Here is a 19,890-nt window from a genome sequence, read left to right on the forward strand (position 1 = left end):
TGTTGGGATATCAAGGGTGTTTTTTTTTTTTTTTGCCCTAAACCTGTTATACGTAAACTTGCAAATGAACTTCGAGCTTCAAAAAAAAATCAACGTCAGAATTATACAATATATCAATGGCTTGTAAGTCCCTGAAAGACCCTTCACATTTTGGGTCTTAAAGTATAAGGGCTATCGTCTCTCAAAATAAGGAAACCGCACATTCTGAGATGTGTATTGTATATAGCTTGAAAGACTACAATTAGAATATCTTAAAATAGTGAAGTCTGAAATCTTAGTGAAATTCTTTAAATAGTAAGCTTAGATTTATATATTTATTTGTACAGAGCAGATGGGAAAATTCTTGAAACAACCATTGTAAATCACTTACCTGTACCGAACAAAAATTAAGTTTGGCTAAAGCTAGACTGGAAAATTAAAAGTTCTGACAAAATGTGCAATAATTTGTAGACTTTTCTGTGTCTTTAGTGTCTCCATAGCATTGGCAGGAATCAGAAAATATTTGATTCAAGTGGAATAATATAGAACTTGTGAAAAGTGCATAATGACAACTCTAGAGAGTGAAATTTTTTGTTATATCCATAGGATAGGTTCGTCATGGACTGGATCAGTGATGCAATTTGTCAGACTAATATGTTAAAAACATTTATCGTGTTCTGGGCAGGCTACCTTTAGGAGGAGGTTCAAACAATTAAATACCATGGCCATTCAATTCTGAGCTTTGTGGTCGCCCAATAGGATGTCAGTATTGATGGAAGTTCTTGTGATGTAGCTACTTGTTTTTACTAGGCACTAGACTGGAACAACATGGTCATTTTTCTGAAGGTTATCAGACAGACTGCAATTACTTTGAATGATTTACCCAGCGTTGAAAGATTGTGCTCCACAGATTGCCTCAATTACCAATGTGCTTGACAATGTTCAGTATTAAAACAGGTTTCAGAGTAGTAGCCCTGTTAGTCTGTATTCGCAAAAAGAAAAGGAGTACTTGTGGCACCTTGGAGACTAACAAATTTATTTGAGCATAAGCTTTCGTGAGCTACAGCTCACTTCATCGGATGCATTCAGTGGAAAATACAGTGGGGAGAGTTATATACATAGAGAACATGAAACAATGGGTGTTACCATACATACCGTAATGAGAGTGATCACTTAAGGTGAGCTATTAACAGCAGGGGGGGGGGGGGGCTTTTTGCAGTGATGATCAAGATGGGCCATTTCCAGCAGTTGACAAGAACGTCTAATGAACAGTCAGGAGTGCAGGGGGGAATAAACATGGGGAAATAGTTTTACTTTCTGTAATGACCCATCCACTCCCAGTCTCTTTATTCAAGCCTAAGTTAATTGTATCCAGTTTGCAAATTAATTCCATTTCAGCAGTCTCTCATTGGAGTCTGTTTCTGAAGTTTTTTTGTTGAAGAATTGTCTCTTTTAGGTCTGTAATTGAGTGACCAAAGAGATTAAAGTGTTCTCCAACTGGTTTTTGAATGTTCTAATTCTTGACGTCTGATTTGTGTCCATTTATTCTTTTACGTGGAGACTGTCCAGTTTGACCAATGTACATGGCAGAGGGGCATTGCTGGCACATGATGGCATATATCACATTGGTAGATGCGCAGGTGAACGAGCCTCTGATAGTGTGGCTGATGTGATTAGGCCTTATGATGGTGTCCCCTGAATAGATATGTGGCAAGGGGCTTTGTTGCAAGAATTGTAGTTGTAAGAATGCTTGATAGAGATCTTGTAGGTGTTTGTCTCTGTCTGAGGGGTTGGAGCAAATGTGGTTCTATTGTAGAGCTTGGCTGTAGACAGTGGATCATGTGGTTTGGTCTGGATGAAAGCTGGAGGCATGTAGGTAGGAATAGCGGTCAGTAGGTTTCCAGTATAGGGTGGTGGTTATGTGACCATCGCTTATTAACACCATAGTGTCCAGGAAGTGGATCTCTTGTGTGGACTGGTCCAGGCTGAGGTTGATGATGGGATGGAAATTGTTGAAATCATGATGGAATTCCTGAAGGCTTCTTTTCCATGGGTTCAGATGATGAAGATGTCATCAATGTAGCACAAGTAGAGTAGGGGCATTAGGGGACGAGAGCTGAGGAAGCGTTGTTCTAAGTCATCCATAAAAATGTTGGCATACTGTGGGGCCATGCGGGTACCCATAGCAGTGCTGCTGATTTGAAGGTATACATTGTCCCCAAATGTGAAATAGTTATGGGTGAGGACAAGCATTCTTACAACTACACAACCCACCTGCTGAAGTGAAGAAACAGATTGACAGAGCCAGAAGTCACCTGCTGCAGGACAGGCCCAACAAAGAAAATAACAGAACCCACTAGCCATCACCTTCAGCCCCCAACTAAAACTTCTACAATCTATCCTGAAGGACGACCCATCACTCTCACAGATCTTGGGAGATAGGCCAGTCCTTGCTTACAGACAGCCCCGCAACCTGAAGCAAATACTCACCAGCAACCACATACCACACAACAGAACCACTAACCCAGGAACCTATTCTTGCAACAAAGCCCGTTGCCAACTGTGTCCACATATCTATTCAGGGGACACCATCATAGGACCTAATCACATCAGCCACGCTATCAGAGGCTCGTTCACCTGCGCATCTACCAATGTGATATATGCCATCATGTGGCAGCAATGCCCCTCTGCCATGTACATTGATTTGTGACCATTTATTCTTTTACGTAGAGACTGTCCAGTTTGACCAGACGTCAAGAATTATAACATTCAAAAACCAGTTGGAGAACACTTCACTCTCTTTGGTCACTCAATTACAGACCTAAAAGAGGCAATTCTTCAACAAAAAAACTTCAGAAACAGACTCCAATGAGAGACTGCTGAAATGGAATTAATTTGCAAACTGGATACAATTAACTTAGGCTTGAATAAAGAGACTGGGAGTGGATGGGTCATTACAGAAAGTAAAACTATTTCCCCATGTTTATTTGCAACCCCCCACTGTTTCTCAGAGGTTCTTGTCAACGGCCCACCTTGATTATCACTACAAAAGGTGTCCCCCCCCCCCCCCATCCACCTTGCTCTCCTGCTGGTAATAGCTCACCTTAAGTGATCACTCTCATTACAGTATGTATGGTAACACCCATTGTTTCATGTTCTCTATGTATATAAATCTCCCCACTGTATTTTCCACTGAATGCATCCGATGAAGTGAGCTGTAGCTCACGAAAGCTTATGCTCAAATAAATTTGTTAGTCTCTAAGTTGCCACAAGTACTCCTAGTATTAAAACAAAATCCTTTGCATTCCAGATAGTATTATTAAAATGAGAGCTTTAGATCAGTTTACCGAATATACTGAAATTGAATTTAAATACAAACATTTTATTTTTATGCATATTATGTACTTTTGGGAAAATAACTTTTGCTAATTTGTACGACTGTGCATGTTATTATTTTTAGTCCCAACCAACAGTGATCACAGAGAGAGATAGAAGGTTTAAATTTAAAGTTGATCTGGGCCAAGAAAGTTTTGTCAACCAAGTCGAAAGTTGTACTTTCTTGTCAGCTGCTCTAAAATTCTTCTAATTATTAATCCTTTATGTTTAATAGGGCAATTGTTAGTAATGGTGACGTTACCCTAAAAGCTAAAATCAATTGCTCTGTTGGAAAAATGTAAAAATGATTCTATTTTGATTGCAATCAAAAATTTTGCAGCACTCAATGATTTTTTTAGAAATACGGTCTGTTGCTCAGCTTTATAAATATATATTCAGAGAGAGAGAAATCCTAGAAAGCTGTGATGGATCAAAATAATGAGTTCTATAAATGTTTTTTTTTCTCTCATTGCTTATCCAGCCTGTGTACTTTCAGGGCATCTTTAGGTTTCAGTCTTTATCAGGCCCGGTGAGTGACTTTTTGTGAAATTTAAAAATAAGTTGCCATCAGCATGGAAACTAAGCTTTGACTAGGAGGAGCCAAGGTTGATCTTTGTGCATGTTAGATGTTTTTCTGCTATCTTGCTTCATAGCTAAAGTCAGAATCAATGGCGATCACCAAAGTCTCATCAGTGGGCAGGGTACTCCAGTCCTTTTTGGATTACACATTCAGATGACAAGGGAACCAGTTACAACATGATTGTTTCTTGTGATGGTTAAAGCAATTGCTCCACTATATGATGTAGATAGGACCTAACAATGTATTATTGGCAATATGAATTTTGCCACATTCTTTGGTATTTTAAATATGTCAGTGGGCAAAAGTATAACAAAGTTTTATGGGGGTTTTAGAGTGCTTGGGGCCTCTGATGCTACCAACCTAGCCACTTAACCTAAAAAGGTATTTATCCTATAGTGAGCCTTTTAACTCTTAAAAATGGAGAAGAAAAGCTGTTTCTTATCTGTAAGAAGTTTTTTGTTGGTTAACCAAGTTGCCTGATGTGTAGCTAAAAGTGCATACATTGATCAGTGTTAGTCGGTTTAATTCTTCCGGCTAAAATGAATTTTGAAGGGCCAGGTCCCATTACTGGGAAGAATGAAAAATTACTGGATGGTTTACTAGCTAGCTATTCTCATCCTTGCTTCCACATTAAAAATCATAAGGCAATCAACAATCAAAAGTTCTCATAATTTCAAGGTATTTGTGTTACTGATTGCCTAGATGGAATACCTGAACAATATCCTTCAGATGTTAGAACTTGCATTGTCTCATCCAGGTCCTGATTCACTGAAACACAGCATACTTAAGCACATGCCTAACTTTAAATGCCTGGGTAGTCCTACTAATTTCAGTGAGATTTCTCATGTGCTTAAAGTAAATCGTGTGCTTAAGTGCTTTGCTGAACTGTGTCTCTAATCCAAGTAAACTCTGATATATTTTTGAAGATGATCTTATACTACTACTCTATGTCCATTTCATAAATAGAGATGAAAATGTGAGTTAAATATTTTGTTTTGAGACTATGGCCATTATGCTCCAAGATCTTATTCTCAAATTAAATTAAGGAAGCATACAATAGTTTGTCTACCTCCACACTTGTTCAAATGTAGTTTAGTGGGCAATGTGTAGGGGCAAAGTTTGAATCAGGGTGGTAATTTGATGCATCTTTGGCTAAGTTTTAATGAGGGAATCTTAACAAATGCCTAAAGCAGGAGGACAAAATCACGAAAGATGATTGTCTGGAGGGGACAGGTGTCAGGGAGATCTAGGGCAACAATCTGGCAGGAACCCAGCTCTTTGCCATCTTGCAGTAGCAAAGACATGGATGGAAGCAGCATCATTTCACATTCCAAAGGTTATCTGTACAAGTATGAGTTCTAGAAATGACTTCTTAAAATAAAATCTTAAATTCTGTAGAAATTGGTGTCTTAAACCTCCTCTGTTTGCTAGATAATGGCATTGTCTCAAAGCCAGAATGCCAGATGAAAGAAGAGGATTAGGATACATAGGCTTTCTGGAAGAGCTTTGTTTTGAAGAGGGTAGAGCCATGTCAGACTGGGTTTCGGGCATGGAGTGACTTGGAGAAAATCCCAAGAATGAGAGTGGTGGTGAACTGTGAGTGATATGGGAAAGGTTGTGAGCAAAGAGGTAGACAGGAGCTAGATTTTGCAGTCACTTAAATTCAATGTGGCGAACAAGGGAAAAGAAATAAAAAGATTTGAAGAGGAACTGGGCGTGATCAGAGCGGCAAACAAGGAAGATAAACTTTTTTGTGGCAGCAATTTGGATAGATTGAATGGCAGGAGAAGGAAAACGCGTCTGGAAGATGACAACTTGTAGCTGAGGTATAAAACAGAGCCAAAACAAAGGCTTTTGCAAAGAGAACAGAGAATATCAAATAGATTTCTGAGATATTATAGAGGAAAACTGTCAGGATTTAGTGAGTGTTTGTGTTGGAGGACAAAGTGAATATAAAAATTAGAATGAGGCTGCAGTTGTAAGGAATGGGGAGGATATTAATTTCAGTGGTGATAAAAAGGGAGGAAAGGTGATGAGTTCATTTGCTGCCATGTTAAATTTTACTTGATGGTGGGGTATCTAGGAAGAAGTGTCAGATGAGCCCAAATGGAGCAGGGCAAGGTCGGGGTGAGATGGTAGATATGGTCATCCAGGAATAAGGCATTAAAAGGAGAAGTGAAGATACAGCCCTAACAAACCTTGACAGGGAGTGAGAAGAAAAGCAGTCCCAAGACACACTAAAGGAGCAAGTGGAGATGAGGTGGACATAGAACCAGAAAAGCACACCGTTTGAAGCCCAGAGAGAGGATAGTTTGTGAAAGGGAGCAATCTACTGTGTGGGGAAATGAAGAGCTGTTGCTACTTAGTGCTAAGTCAGTGGTGACTGACAAAAGCAGGTTCAGTGGAGTGGGGAAAGGGTGGCACCAGACTATAGTTTAGCAAGGGAAAAGTTAATATTGTAGTAAAGCATTGCTTTCTCTGATAGGGTGAAAATATAGGGGGGTTGTTTTTGTTTTCCCCTCATCCTTTTTTCTTTGGCCACTTTTCCTGGTATGTGTCATTTCATAGCTCCTTTCCCTTCCTCCCCTCATCCATGCCTGGCTTGGGCATCAGTAAACCTTTCCCTTCCAGAAATTCATGGCCACTCACATGACATACAACCCTCTCTGCCCCTTCCTTCCTAAGAAGGAGCCAGGGTCATTCAATGGACTAGCATGAGAAAGGAGGGGACTTAATGTTAATTTTGTACTTTTGTGCCTAGATACCACAAATATAGGCATAATAAAAATGCATAGAGCCAGGGCTGCTGTGAAGTCTGATCTGAAAGCCTGTCAAGAACATCACAGAATGTGAAGTTGGAAGAGATCCTCACAAGGGAAGCAGCAATGTGGCTCAAGGAGTGTGAAGTGCCTGTGTGTGAACCAGACATCAGACCTGTAGACTTATCAGCTGACTTGAAGGGAGCCAGAATGCTGTCCTGGCTCTACTTTGGCAGGTGCTTCTCTGGGATATGAGTGTCTCTTCAGGATATAAACATAATATTTTAATGACTGAAGAGAGAATGTTTCACCTATAAATGTCTCAGGCTGCAGTGAGGTGCACAGTTGTGAGAAAGGTGCACAGTCCCATTTATGGCAGTAGGGTGTTAACTTTGAAACATGACAGTTTAAATGACATCGTTAATTACACTACTGATAATTTTAGTAGAAACATCCTAGCTAATGTGCTTATTAAGTTGAATCCTATAACAGTGGAAAAGACATCGTAGTTCATTGTCTCTTTCTCTCCTGTGGCCACTGGAGAATTGTTTGCCACAGTAAACACTGCAGTAATTTTGTGCAGTTCTATTTGCCACAAAATACCAGGCTCCAGTCACTTAACTTGAGAGTTTATTGCACAGAAATGGTCCTGCTTTTTTTTCCAGCTTAAATTTTTCTTTTTTTATTGTCCTCCCATTATTCCCTGTCATATCATGGGCCCCAGATCTCATAGCATAGTGGGAGCCATCACTCGGAGACTTGGAGGAAGAAACCAACCATGGAACAGGGTAACAGCCAAAATGAAAGAAGCAGGCACCAGTAAAGGTGGAGAGGAGAAGAGGCTGGGGGAACCAAGAGGGGAGATTGTGTGCCAAGTGGAATGTGACTAGATTTTTTTTTAACCACTTTTTCTCCCACTGCCTGCCTCCCCTCCTCATCTTCCACACTTCTCAATAGGATCATGAAGTAAGGCCTGACTAGGAGTGTAGCAAAAGACAAGGACCAAGAACAGGATCTAGGGAGAACTTTACTGATGGAACGGGGAACAGTAATATGTTGCATATTGGAACATTGGACAGAGTTCAGCACAAGGGTGAAAAAGAGGACACCAATTCTCTCCCTGTTGTAGTAAATGTCAGCCTCCATGCAGTAGGAGTCTGTAGCCTAGATAAGAGTTCAAAATTCCACAGGTGTTTCTTTAATATATGGCACACAGGTTGAAAATATTTCAGTAGGTATTTAGACATACAGCCTTTGGGATAAAAAGTAGTGGTTTCCTTCAACATATTTGGGATATATCCACACAGCAGTTAAGAGGTGTGATTCCGAGTGCAGGTAGACAGATTCACACTAGCTTAGTGTGAGCTAGCTTGCTAAAAATAGCAGTGTGGACATTGCAGCATTGGAGATGACTCATGCTAGCTGCCCAGGCTTGGAAATGGGCTTCTAGCTGCCACTGACTCAACACCCACAGTGCTATTTTTAGCACACTAGCTCAAGTCTATCTACCTGCCCTGGGAAACACACAACTCCCAGCTACATTGTAAATATATCTTTTAAATACTTTTTGTAATGGCGTTACAAGACAGATATGGAAGTTGCTGTCCCATTTTTTTATTTCCCCCAGAGGCAAGGAAACTGTACAAGTCAATATGTTGAATATGCTGTAGCTGCTGTTTTGTATGGGATGTCCCCTGACTTCATGATTGATTGGGTTGCTATAAACTTTGTGGACATTAGTGGTGTAGTAAAAGTCATGAATGCTGAGAGGATAAGTGTGCATTTTTTTTAATAATCCTAACCTAAAACTAATTCATTGCACGTTCTAAACTGTTACTAATGTTAATATTTTGAGCATTGGTCTACACACAAACTTGTATGGATCTAACTAAATCCAGTTTGAATTCTCACCTTTTGTTGTTTTTGTGCAAGCTTGTGTGTGTACACTTAAATAAAAGATATGCGTTCAAACATCAATGCTAGTTATTTTGGTGTGTTTGCAAATAGACTAGCCCCTGGCATCTTTGCCTCTTCTTCAGCCACCCCAAGAAAAGTCTGTGGCACAGGGAAGTTATACTAGGTTTACAGTACATCATTCTACATAAATAAGTTTGAATCTGATTGGTTCAGGTATACATTTGTGGGAACTTGATGTTCTGGTTCTGCTGTTACCAGAAACACTCTAGTTACTGTGGTCTTCTGTTGAGGATCTGTAAGTGAAGCCAGGGCAGTGTATGTACAACTTACTTTGTCTAAGCACAGTAACATGGCACTTTGCAGTGGACTGCTGGGAAGCAATCTTTTGCACAAAAGATGTCAAACTTGTACTCTTAGTACTTCATTATGTTAGGATATTGTTTGGTTCTCCTCTGAGACGTTAGCTAGGCTTGTGTTTTCAAAAATGTTCTTTGTGACTAATATAAAAAATAACTTGAAGGATAGGAGTCTGAAAAAATTTACTATTTTTAATTTGCTACAAGGATTATAAAGAGTAAATCAAATTAGAATGGTTCAGTAGGCTTCCAGCACTGGATAGTCAGTCTCTTTCCGCCACCCCATATCTTTATTTTAGAAGTTTTAACAGGTAAATGTTAGAGACAATACAGTAATCCTTACAACAGTGAGACATTATACAGTAGTATAATCACTGGATCTCTATTTAACAGATGTTGCCGTGTTACAGACTTTACACTACCCGTTACATGTCTTTTCTAGTGATTTTTTTTATTTAAATTGAGTGAAATCTCTGATTACATACACATGTCACACACCAGGCATGCCTATAAAATGTCAATATTAAAAAAAGTGGACAGGTGTACAGGGGTTCTTTTGCAGGTGAATATACCTAAGTCCTTTGTCTTGGTATGTAATTGACACATCATTTTTTCCATAAAGAATGCCTTCCATATATATATTTATTTTTTTTGGAACCATTGCTCTAGAGTTGGACTGTTTTTTTTTTTTTTTTTTTTTTCCCCACTGGGGAGCTATCAGCCTAGCAGCTATTAGCAGATGAAAGATTAATTCTTCATTTCCTTTTGTATGATTGTTCCTGCTAAGAAACCCCAGGAGGGATTACCAAAGGATCATTTGGTAATAAATATCTGATACTTGGGGTTACAAACTTCATCACAGTAATGGCTGGATGTGTCTACCACATATGCATAAAATCTTCTTCGACCACAATTTCTCCAACATTTATCCTCATTCAATCTCTCTGTGTATCTATAGCTATAACCTGACTGGTTTGAAGTACCATTTGAAATAGCAGCTTAAAAAATGTTTTTATTATGCTACAGTCTAAGTTAGCTTAGTCATTTTTTCTAGATATAACCCCATTCCTTTGCTGTAATTTGTTCAGGTAGTTTTTAATTCACTGTGGGGTTTTGTTTGTTTGAAGAGGGAGTTGGATTAAGAAGTGGGGGCAGTCAGTAGTAAAGCATTCATATATCTTAAAGTATATTCCACAGTCAAGAGGCAACGTAATGCACAGTGAGGGCTTAATTACTGTGTCTTTGACCCCACATAAGAGTTGTAATAAAAACACTGATGTGTAGCCCTATTTTCGTGAACAAATGAGTTTGCTTTCTTTCCCTCTTTTGTGACTCCACTACCATGCCGCTCACCCCCACCCCAAAAAGCAAGCAAACAGACTTTCTGTATGCTGGTCTATGTCAAGTAATGGGCCAGGTAGTTAAGGCAGTAATCTGAAGATAGTATTTGGGTTTTATTCAGTTCTATTAGAAATGACTGAACTTTGTGATACAGGGGCTATTATCCTGCCAGTTGTAAGGAATTTCTGTTTTATGAGCAATGCTGACACAAAGACAGCACTGTGTAAGCCATGTCTATAACTGAACACTTTCACACTGCAATTTAGGAGGCGTGCAGTTCAGGAAATTGCTGGCTTCTGCTGGAGCACACTTTTACTGCAAGGAAAATTTTATTCATCACTCAAGTAATTGGCAGTTTTAATACCTAGTTAGTAATTACCTTATAAACAAACTAATATATAAATGAAAGGCTCTATGACCTGTTATCTAAATCATAGCCTTATTTGGCCAGTGAAAGTGACACATGATGGTTGTGGTTGTTGTTGTTTTTTATTAAAGTAATTTGTTACCATTTATTATAAATACTTCCAGCTAAGAGGTTTAAAAAAAAAATGCAGTGTACCTTTACCAGACAGCCTGAGGAATGAAACATGATACAGGAGAGCAATGTTGGAGAGACTGCAGGATCATTTACTCTTAATGGGAGGGCCTATTAATCTATTACTTCTGATTAAGTTTTTGAGTCTGGATTTTTCTGTCCTAATGAGTAGTAACCCCTTCTCATGTGCATAAGCAACCACCCCAGAATCTGTGGCCTACCACTTGATTTAAGGCCAGTATTGCTAATGTATTTTCAGAAACTATATTCTTGTTCATATCTTAACTTAAGCCACTTGGCATGCAGTCTCTAAATCGGGGGTCTCAAACATGTGGCCCACGGGGTTATTTGCTGCGGCCCGCCAAGCTCCCTGCGCCCCCCCCACCCCCTGTGCTTGCTCCCCCGAGTTATTTCCTGTGGGCTGCCAAGCTCCCCTTCGCCCCAGCGCGCTGTGTCCCAGTTCCCCTGCCTACCTCCAGGTGCTTAGCGCTTTTCAGCAGGGAGGGGGGAGGAACAGGGAGCTGTGTGCTCAGGGGAGGAGGCGGGGACGGGGATTTGGTAAGGGGTTGGAATGGGGCAGGGAGGGGGCAGAATTGGGATGGGGACTTTCGGGAAGGGGTTGGAATGGGGGTGGGGAAGGGATGGGCAGGAACAGGGCCTCATGGAAGGGGTGGATTGGGGGCAGCGGTAGGGAGCGGGGGTTGTCAGTGTCCGGTCAATGTACTAGTCCTCATGTGGCCCTCCTGGTGGTTTTAGTTTGAGATCCCTGCTCTAGATGGTGGGGGAAAAAGATCCCAATTTTTGAACACTGCTAAAACTAGGTATAGGAACTACTTCAACTAGATCTGATTGAGGTAGACTGGAACCTAACCAGCAAAGAGCAGACGCTGGCAGATGGTTACGTTCCTATAACCATTTCAGCTCCATTCTCCACTTTACCTCCCCAGCTCTGTACAGTGGATATCCCAGAATGTATTATCCTGTGTACTGTTGCTTCTGATCTCTATGCATGTCTCTTGGGCATGCTATCCCTCACTGAAGCGGTATAGGATTGCTGCTCAGATTTTCCTGGAATAAACCAATACAAAAACAAGGTTAGGTAGAATGGCAGGTACGAATGCAGAAATATGGTTATGATAAAAGGAAAAACTGTTTCTTGTAACAGGCTCTGATGCCAATGTCTCTAACCAGTTGCAAAGTTACTGTTGTAGTATGCATGGAGACAGGAAATACCATTAGTTGTGATGACCACACATAAAATCCCAGACACTCCTATATGGGTGACATGTACTAGTTTCTTTCTTAATTATTTGAGATGAAGTGAAATATCAACTCCACGTACAAAATAGCTGCGCTCTCTCAGTGGTGGTGCACAGTGATCAATCTGTCTTCTAATCTAGCTCCTTGTCCTTTTTTGGCCGTTTGGGTGGATGAACGTTCTTGTAACACTTATTTTAAAACAGCATTGTGGTGTGACTTGGTTAAGCCTTAGCATGATTTCAGTGCAATGCTGAGTGTCCTTTTGCTCAGTGACAGTACTGTATATCTTTAAAAAAAGATGTGCTCTTGTTCAATCACAAGTCTTTTGGAAATGATGCAGGAATTACTGGATGAAATTCTATATAGCCTGCACTGTGGAGGCCAGTGTGGATGATCACAGTGGTTCCTTTAGGTCTTAAAACCTATGAATCCCAGTAATCAGATTGTAATACAAGTAGATTCTTTTTCTGTCTTGGCAGTGTGATTAAGGAAATACGGATAAACAAGTTTCTTCAGAACATGCAGAATTGTAACTTCGTATATGATGTTAGCTAATCATTTTACTGAAGAGAACTTGCTGAATAGTATCTCTTCTCCGAAAAGTTAATTTCTCTATGGGAGAGTGGAGAACTAGTTTTTGCCAGGTTGATGTATAGTTTGCAAATGTTTATCACCAGAATGGCAGAATCTTTGACTAATATCCTAAAATTGCAGGACCGGTAACAAGATTGGGAGCATCTTGCCTGAACATCTGAAACCATTTCAGTCTCTAGAAACTTTGGACCTGAGCAACAATAATATTTCAGAGTTGAAAACTGCATCGTTTCCTTCTTTGCAACTCAAGTATCTGTAAGCAAACCTTCATTTTTAAATTTTTCCAAAGTGCTTTCAAAATGTTGAATATGCCATCAAATTATCTTAGTTGTCATTGCAGACCATACCTATCCTGCCTCTGTGCCGAGGCGGTATTTTTTTTTCAGCTTGATACTAACTTTAAATATTTAGTCCCATCTTTACCTGTTCACAACATAGATCATTGGTGTAGCCAGCTAGACTGTTCCAATGTAGCGTTTAGTTCATAGAAAATAAAAAGTCAAAGTACTAAGGCTAAACTGGTTAACAAAATATCTCTTGTTGAGGCCTAAAAATGTTACAAAATAAAGTTAAAAAAATCTTCAATTGGGTTTAGTTATATTGAATTACATTTGGAGTTTTATTAATTTCTTGAATCTTTACAGTATAATTGATTTGAGAATTCAGTTAATCCATAGCTGCATTTAGTCAGCATAGTTAAGGGGCATATGCTGATAACATACTTGCCAACTCACTGTTTTCTGACAGCAGCGAACTCTTACAGAATGGAACATAACTCTTGGCCCTCCAATTCCCCGTTGGTGAGGACTGTGGTTAGATCAGTAATTAATCTGTTAAATTCAAGTGTTGTTTACCCTGAGATAGGCACTGTATGATAATTATATCATACTACTTGGTATTAAAATTCCATTAAATAATTGTATATCTAACCTCCTATACATTTTCTCAACAGGTATATTAACAGTAATCGAATAACCTCCATGGAGCCAGGTGCCTTTGACAGTTTGTCTAGCACACTTCAAGTATTGAAACTGAACAGGAACAAAATTTCAGCCATCCCTCAAAAGATGTTTAAGCTGTCCCATTTGCAGCACCTGTAAGTGCAACCTACAGTTGGCTGATTGTTTTCAGGTCTTGCAAAGCGCTGGCAGTGCGGGGGTAACCAGACTCGAAGCGAGGCAGACACTGAGAACCTGCACTGCAGCTTCTAGTAACTGCAGCCTGATAGTGAAGAAAATGCTCTCACTCTCACATATGGGTGAGATGGGAATAGTCTTTGTGCTAAAATTGGATTTGCCTGATAAAGAAAAATACACAAGGGCAGCAAAAATACTCCATGAATTAGACACCTGAGGAGATACAAAGTGAGCTAAGGGCTTGTGAAAAAACACCCCCTCTCCCCCCTTAGTGCAGCAAGTTTCAGTGCTGTAAAGCATCCGTATAGACAGTGCACCAGCACTGGGAGCCGCGCCCTTCCTGGAGGTGGTGTGTTTTGGTTTTGGTTTTTTAGAGCGCTGGAAGAGCTCTTTCCCAGCGCTCTGCCACGACCACACAAGCCACGTTCAAGCGCTGCTGCGGCTGTGCTTTAGTGTTGCCAGTGTAGACTAGCCCTAACTACATAATTAGGAGACAAGATCAGCCTCTACATATTTTCTTGGCAAAAACAGATGCAGGGAAATCATTTGCTTTCAGAAAATGATAGGACAGGGAGCAATACCCTAAAGTTAGACGCCATCATCTTGACTAATGATACACTTCTGTCAGAACTTTTTTTTACCTTTTAAGTAATATCTAAAACTATTATAAATGAAAGGAATTGGAGAAGAGGCTTTTTTTGTTTTCTCTGAGCATTTGATAGTACTTTGTGTCTAGGGAGTTTCATTGTTTCTCCTGTATAGAGAGATTTCAGAGTAGCAGCCATGTTAGTCTGTATTCGCAAAAAGAAAAGGAGTACTAGTGGCACCTTAGAGACTAACCAATTTATTTGAGCATGAGCTTTCGTGAGCTACAGCTCACTTCATCGGATGCATTCAGCGGAAAATACAGTGGGGAGATTTATATACATAGAGAACATGAAACAATGGGTGTTACCATACACACTGTAACCAGAGTGATCACTTAAGATGAGCTGTTATCGGCAGGAGTAATAGCTGGCAATTGGAGTTATTACCAGCAGGAGTAAACTGCTGGAAATGGCCCACCTTGATTATCACTACAAAAGGTTCCCCCCCCCCCCGCTCTCCTGCTGGTAATAGCTCATCTTAAGTGGTCACTCTCCTTACAGTGTGTATGATAACACCCATTTTTTCATGTTCTGTGTGTATATAAATCTCCTCACTGTATTTTCCACTGAATGCATCCGATGAAGTGAGCTGTAGCTCATGAAAGCTTATGCTCAAATAAATTGGTTAGTCTCTAAGGTGCCACAGGTACTCCTTTTCTTTTTGTATAGAGAGAGTTCCTCTGCTGTGTGGGTCTCCTATATGTCTGTCTTAGTTTGCAAATATGACTTTGAAACCACAAAAATTGGCAGGGGGATTTACATGAGTTTGGGGAGTTGTAGTGTGATACCCAAAATAACTCTTAATTGACTGGATTTCAAATTGAGAGTGCCTCTTTAAGGGACAAAACTTCATTTGATTAACTCTTAAGAAAAAGTATGTAATAAATAATAAAGGTAGCTAGGCAGGAGGATACACTGTTGAGGAAGGTGGTTGCATACCATCCAGACATATTGAAAAGCAGTTTAAATCAGATCTCAATGGAAGTGAGAGTAGACTTGAAAATTCAGGGTGTATTTATGATCTCCATGGTCTTCTCAATCTTTAGATCCATCTGAAACTGTCATTCTTACCTGTTCTGATGTGCAGGGATTCAGATGAATGGAAAGCCAATCCTTATGCAGGTGGATTTAGTACCTTAGGTAGTGTGTTTACTTACCACTGCCGAGGCAAAGGAATTATGTGATTGTGCGTGATCTCATAATCATGCCCACCTTGACTTGCAAAGCTAGGCAGAGGAGGAACAGGGAAACACCAGCGTCTGCTATTAAGTGTGGCTCCATTAGGGCTTCTGTATATTAACCCCTTATGCAGAAGTGGGTGATAGAGCAGGTTTACAGGTTTGGTGGTTTAGTTCCTGAAAAGCTAAAAATTTGAAAAGTGAACTAGGTTGGAGGTGTAGAGTTTTGTGCCCCTGAGTGGGAAGGGTGTAGAAGCAGAAATCTCCTAGGGAGGGAAAGGCAGCTTGGCAGATCAGTAGTCCTTATGGAGAAAACAGAGGACCAATCTTGGGCCCTTTATAAGGATCCTTCTTTATTTAAACCCCTGATTACACACTAATTGCTACTGACTAAACATCAAGAACTTAAAAATGAATGTAAACTTCAGAAGGTGATTCATTATCTCCTAAACCAGCTTGGACCTTTTAAATTTAAAAATCAATGTAATAGCAAACACATGTCCTTCTATAGTTGAAATACATTAAGATTAACTGTGCTAGGACTATTCTGTGTTACAGTAAAAAGGTCTCATTTATCTTGTTTACTTTGTTTCATGTGTAGTGTGGGTGTTTAAAGTCTGATGATGAAGAAATGTTACAGGCATCCAGGTAAACTTACTCTGTTGTAACTGTAAAATTTATTGATGCAGGGAGCTGAATCGCAACAAAATAAAAAAAATAGATGGGCTTACTTTCCAAGGACTTACTGCTTTGAAATCACTAAAAATGCAACGAAATGGGGTAAATAGACTCATGGATGGAGCTTTCTGGGGACTAACCAACATGGAAGTCTTGTAAGTATAAACTTTCAGTCTTTTCAGAAAAGACATAATTTGTGTAATTCAAAATAAATAGACATGCTTGATCAAATTTTGAAGATATTTTCAAATTAAAATATTTTGGTTTGACAAGTAGTGAGCATTAATAATATGTAAATGCAGTTCTCGCAACTCTGCATGCCTTTTTTTATATATTCATTCTATGAAAACCAGGTATCTAGCCAGTAACATCTCACAATCAATCTCTGATCCATGATGAACCATGCACTTCACTTCACTTATTTTTTTTTTTTTTTTACCCTAAATTTTGTCTGTGTGTTTTGTAGGCAGCTGGACCATAACAACCTAACAGAGATTACCAAAGGCTGGCTTTATGGCTTGCTGATGTTGCAGCAGCTCCATCTCAGCCAAAACGCCATCAGCAGGATCAGCTCTGATGCCTGGGAATTTTGCCAGAAACTCAGCAAGCTGTGAGTAGCTTTTATTCTATTCCAGTTCTGAGAGCGGGGTACATGCCAAAGCATGAGCTGCTTACCACTGATCTGTGAATTTTTCATAACAAAGTTTCCAAAGTGACAACAGCTTTTTTTTGTGTGCAAGATAGTCCTATTTTGTTGTGAAAAGTTGAAGCCAACCATGACCCCTGCAGTTGTGCTAGGGCTTTGACACAGCAATTTTTGAATGAAAGAAATCCATTTGTGAATAGCAGGAAATAATACGCAAGTTGTATAATAATCAAAAATTGTGGTGGAGGCTTTGTGATAGCTGCAACTAAGAAGGTTTTTTGTTTAAAAAATGAAGTGGTAGGGAGAAATGAGTAATAAATACTCAAACATTGAAACAAATTTTTCCATCTTGAACTTGCAGAGATTTAACATTTAATCACTTCGCAAGATTAGATGATTCAAGCTTCGTTGGTTTAAGCCTACTAGTTGGACTGTATATTGGGAACAACAAAGTAAACTACATTGCTGATTGTGCCTTCCGGGGACTTTCCAGTTTACAGACTTTGTAAGTTGACATAATTTATTTTTAGGTCAGAAACCTAGGTGGTGCGTAAATATCCCCCCCTCCCCCCTTATTTTTTTCTTGAATTAATTTTGTTTTGAAGGAAGTGTAAAACAAACTTCGTAGTTCTAATCTTTCCTAGACCTTAGTAGTATGGTTTCTTTTTTGGTAAGATTTCATCCAGGGTAATAGTATCTGTTTTTTCGTGCAGTACAGGTTATGTACAAATTTATACATTCCCAGACCTTCCTATTTGTCATAGTGATTTCATAAGGAAGCTTCTTAAAAGAATCTCTGAAGGGAGAAAAGGAAACTAATAAATGGCTGTTTCTATTCTCATGGCAGGGAGCACAATACTAGCTTTCAGCCATGGCATCGTGGCATCTGCTGTACATGTGCACCCCAAACGAGCTATAGGCACATGGGTGGCCCTAGTAATTGGCTGGAGACTGGAGGCGGGGGACTCAATCCTCCTCGCTCCCCCACATCCAGTTTGTAGCACCCAGAAACATTCCTCTCCAGGCCCTGCTTATAGGGGAATGTGGAGGTCAGTAAAACTGTCCCCCTGCCAACATGGCTCCCAGTCCCTGTCCCATCCCCACAACATCATGCCTTTTTAAGGGAAGGATTTATGAGGAGCTGTTCTGTCAACTCCTGGGTCCCTTGACTTTGCAATCTGACCACCCTCTGTCCTGTGTCGGTCCTTTTTAAAAAGTTGCCTTTAAATCTAATGAGATGAATACCCTAACTGCTAAATGTCATAATTTGTATCTAAAGCATTAACCTGCCATGCCCCAGAGACTCTTGCAAATCCCAGTGGAGCTAAGAGAGAGTGGCAGAAAGGCTAAAACAGCACTGACAGCTTAGGCACCATGATTATAGGTTTCTCCTAATTAAATACGAGTTTCCCTCTTGGTAGATGTCATGAGGGTAGAAGCCTAAGCCCAGACATAGATATATTCAGAGGGTCATTAAAGACTAGGGGTTGATGATTATCAAGGCTTTGGGTTATTTAGCTGTGTCATCCTTTAGCATTTGTCTGAATACTGTCTAGAAATAATGCTGTTTTACTAACTTTGTGAATTGGGGGGGAGAGGTGAGAAGTGTGTGAATGAATTAAAATGGTCATACTCTGGAGGATGTTCAGCCTCAGTGTATTAGTGACATTTCCAATGGCCAGAACAGTAAGTTAGAGCTTATTCCAAGGGCTGGAAAAGCGTACATTAAAATTTTACTTCTAGGATTCAGACTTTCTGTGTATTCTTCTCCTGTGGCATGGTTCTGAGATTTTTTTCTAAAATCCTATCCTACAGAATTCTGATTCTCTGCTCAGACACCACTCCTCTTTCACAAATCTGGTCGCACACCTTTGCTGTGATGGCCCAAGGGTATAAAACTTGTTCCCTTTGACATCCATCTGTTGTCATATTTAACTCACTCTTTAAAGCTTCTGTCTTTAGGTGTGGTTTTATTTTGATATGACAACTGTTGGCCCCCTCATTTCTTACCATCCCCACTTTCCTTTTTCCCTTCTGATATATTTGGATGCTCTTGAATTTCTTTTAAATAAATTGATTCTTGTCATCTTTTAAAGTAGTGGTGAAAAAGGCCCTTGAACTTCAGACATTCCAGAAAAAGAAACAAATTGGATCAAGTGTCTTTTAAAATTGATATTAATATTGCACAATGTTCCTTACACAGACCATTCTAGAAATTGCTTTAAATACCATGTACTACTGAAGAAATATATACTTTTTGTGATTGGGTCTGCTCTCTTCACCCAGGGATCTGAAGAACAATGAAATCTCATGGACTATTGAAGATATGAATGGTGCATTCTCTGGACTTGACAAACTTAGAATGCTGTAAGTATGACTGACCTGATTTTGGATTTTCTTAGTTACTTAAAAATATATATATTGGCCTGAGCTCAGATAATACATACTGTGAGGGAGCCCAACCTTGGCAATTTTATTAGTCTCTTAAATTTGTGACTTCCTTACTGTTTTGCTCTTCATTGAAGCCTTCTTTTTTAGAAAACAAAACACCAGCTCTTTAGTCAAACAAAATCTGAAGACTATGATCCTTCTTGAATGTTATCAATATGGAGATTCATGCAGTTGCTGCTTAAAAACCTTTCACGCAGAATTAGTATTGCTCATAATAGGAAATGAAGGGAGGTGTGTTTTCAAAGATTACAAAAGCACAGTGCCTAAGGGAAGTCTTCGATAAAGTAATCCAGCATCTAGTGGCAATGGCTCTGCTATAATGCAAAGATGTCATTCCAAATATACAGCTATGGAATGAAAAGATGCTTACATTTATAGATTTTAAAAAACAAAATTCTACATTACTGAACTGTACACATTAAACATCTTTGAAAATCATACCTACATAGTTACTG

At 39.6% G+C, this 19,890-nt stretch overlaps 1 protein-coding gene across 1 annotated transcript in view; it reads left to right on the forward strand.

Moving 5' to 3' along the window:
- The window catches only part of LRIG3 (leucine rich repeats and immunoglobulin like domains 3), a 52,600-nt gene that overhangs the window by 12,612 nt on the left and 20,098 nt on the right, over nucleotides 1-19,890 (forward strand). Inside the window, exons 4-9 of the mRNA XM_084617875.1 lie at nucleotides 12,820-12,954; nucleotides 13,652-13,795; nucleotides 16,350-16,493; nucleotides 16,805-16,948; nucleotides 17,346-17,489; nucleotides 19,271-19,351. Coding sequence (XP_084474001.1) covers nucleotides 12,820-12,954; nucleotides 13,652-13,795; nucleotides 16,350-16,493; nucleotides 16,805-16,948; nucleotides 17,346-17,489; nucleotides 19,271-19,351 — 792 coding nt within the window. The remainder of the gene's footprint in view (nucleotides 1-12,819; nucleotides 12,955-13,651; nucleotides 13,796-16,349; nucleotides 16,494-16,804; nucleotides 16,949-17,345; nucleotides 17,490-19,270; nucleotides 19,352-19,890) is intronic.

The sequence above is a fragment of the Lepidochelys olivacea genome (genome assembly GCF_965140295.1).
Source record: "Lepidochelys olivacea isolate rLepOli2 genome assembly, chromosome: 1".
NCBI classification, from domain to species: domain Eukaryota; kingdom Metazoa; phylum Chordata; order Testudines; family Cheloniidae; genus Lepidochelys; species Lepidochelys olivacea.